The 1,708-nt window shown below is 32.9% G+C and overlaps 1 protein-coding gene across 1 annotated transcript; it reads right to left on the reverse strand.

The window, feature by feature from the left end:
* Window positions 1–549: 549 nt before the first annotated feature.
* LOC149206304 (putative mannan endo-1,4-beta-mannosidase 5) lies at window positions 550–1,500 on the reverse strand. Its single transcript, XM_089397650.1, has 2 exons — window positions 1,339–1,500; window positions 550–666 (listed from the first exon to the last, which is right to left on the reverse strand). Exons 1-2 carry the CDS (start codon window positions 1,498–1,500, stop codon window positions 550–552), a joined length of 279 nt encoding a protein of 92 aa, XP_089253776.1.
* Window positions 1,501–1,708: the final 208 nt, after the last annotated feature.

Raw genomic sequence — 1,708 nt, forward strand, 5'->3', positions numbered from 1 at the left:
CTCTCTTCAGGGTTTTATTGAAACCCTTTGCAACATCATCATTCATGGATATTTATTTGTACGCATTGAATGATGGAATAATTATAATTTTTTTTTGAAATATAATCATTTGGGGTTAGCTAGAATCTCTCTTGAAGCATTACCTTTGGCCAGAATATGTTCGGTTTCTTCCTCTTGTAAGCTTTGCAAACAATTTACTCTTTGGTTTCTTTTTTTTCGTTTGTTAATGATACCACGATGCAGAGTTCTTATTTTTGGGAATTATAATTAAAATATCAATTTATAATTAAAACGATATTTAATTTATCATGCCACAATTCAATTAGCAATATATGCGTTATGAAGTATTATATAAAATATACTATCAGAATTTAAATCCAAAGTTTAAGTCTCTGTTTTAGCCAATAAGATGTTTGTTAAACTGTTGTTTCACCTAGAAATTATGATGGTTCTATCCTTATTAGACCAATAATAAATAAGAACTCTACCCAATTGTCAATTTTTGGAATCATAAAAATACAAAAAGGGATGATGGTATTTAACATGCAACTAATCTCCAGTTGGATCAGACAGACAGCGAGGCTCATTCATGAGCTCCCAAGCAAATATCGTTGGATCTTCCTTGTAGGCCACATTAGTGATCTTGTTAACTGTGGTTAGAATGGTCTGTCATCAAAAGACAATAACAATGGTTTCAAAAACTTTAATGGCAGTGTCATCCAATATCCAAATACAACAAGCTGATCATTATCTACCTTGATATGGTTTTTGAAGTAGGTTTTCAGTGTAGTGTCTCAAAAGAAGGCATCCTCAGAGTTTAAATTAAGGCCTGCATCTCGACCCCATTTGAAATATTGTGATTTGCCTCCATATGCTTCCCAATTGTTGGATAAACTTAAAATAAGGTGAATTTTATTATTTCTAGCTTCACTGATAACAAAATCTAAAGCCTGCAATCAACAATTCATATCCTGTGAATTAGCCACCCGAATGTTTGGTTTTCTTATCAATCAATGTGAAGGTTATTTACTTGATTGTCCCTAGCATTATAAACTTCAAATATATATGATTATATATTTTAAATATATATAATTCATAGCCACCTAAATGTTTGGTTTTTTTATCAATGAAGGTTATTTACTTGATTGTCCATAGGATTATAAAATTTAAATAGATATGTTTATAAATTTTAAATAGCCTCGATGTATTGTTAAAGCATTTCTGATGGTAAAGTCATTGGTTCAAACTTAGTGGTAGTATTACTTAATCTAAAAAATGAAATAAGTTATCTCTGCCATGAAAACGTGTTCAACTTAAACACTAGGGGATTTTACTTGCCTTGAAAATTGGCTCATCATAAACACCAGGGGATCTTTGCAGGGCTTTCCATCCACCATCATTGAAAGCCCATGTTCGGCCTACTATGATTCCAACAGAGGCTGCTTGCTGTAGAAATTCTGAAACTTTGGATTTGGTGGAAGTATCCACTGCAAATACCATGAGCCAATATGTGTTGAATCCATTCACATAAAATACTGAGCCATTGAGCATGAACTAATTTCCTTTCTTCTCCACCATATTCCACTCCCCCTCATCTCTTACCTGCAACTTCAAACAATCTTCTCGTGACCTATAAATGTATGTATCCTTTGTGTCCAGTACTGCTCTACTTATGTACAAGTTCATGAAAACCAGGAAAGCCACGTGA

This window comes from Pinus tabuliformis, chromosome 1_2, assembly GCF_031772625.1.
Source record: "Pinus tabuliformis cultivar Carrire ecotype Pingquan chromosome 1_2, CPIR1, whole genome shotgun sequence".
NCBI lineage: Eukaryota > Viridiplantae > Streptophyta > Pinopsida > Pinales > Pinaceae > Pinus > Pinus tabuliformis.

Coding starts and splice junctions, on each gene's coding strand:
- LOC149206304 (XM_089397650.1), bottom strand. CDS start 1,500: ATGGTATTTGCAGTGGATACTTCCACCAAATCCAAAGTTTCAGAATTT. Junction 667..1,338: donor ATGATGAGCCAATTTTCAAG/GCAAGTAAAATC, acceptor TTTTGATGACAG/ACCATTCTAACCACAGTTAA.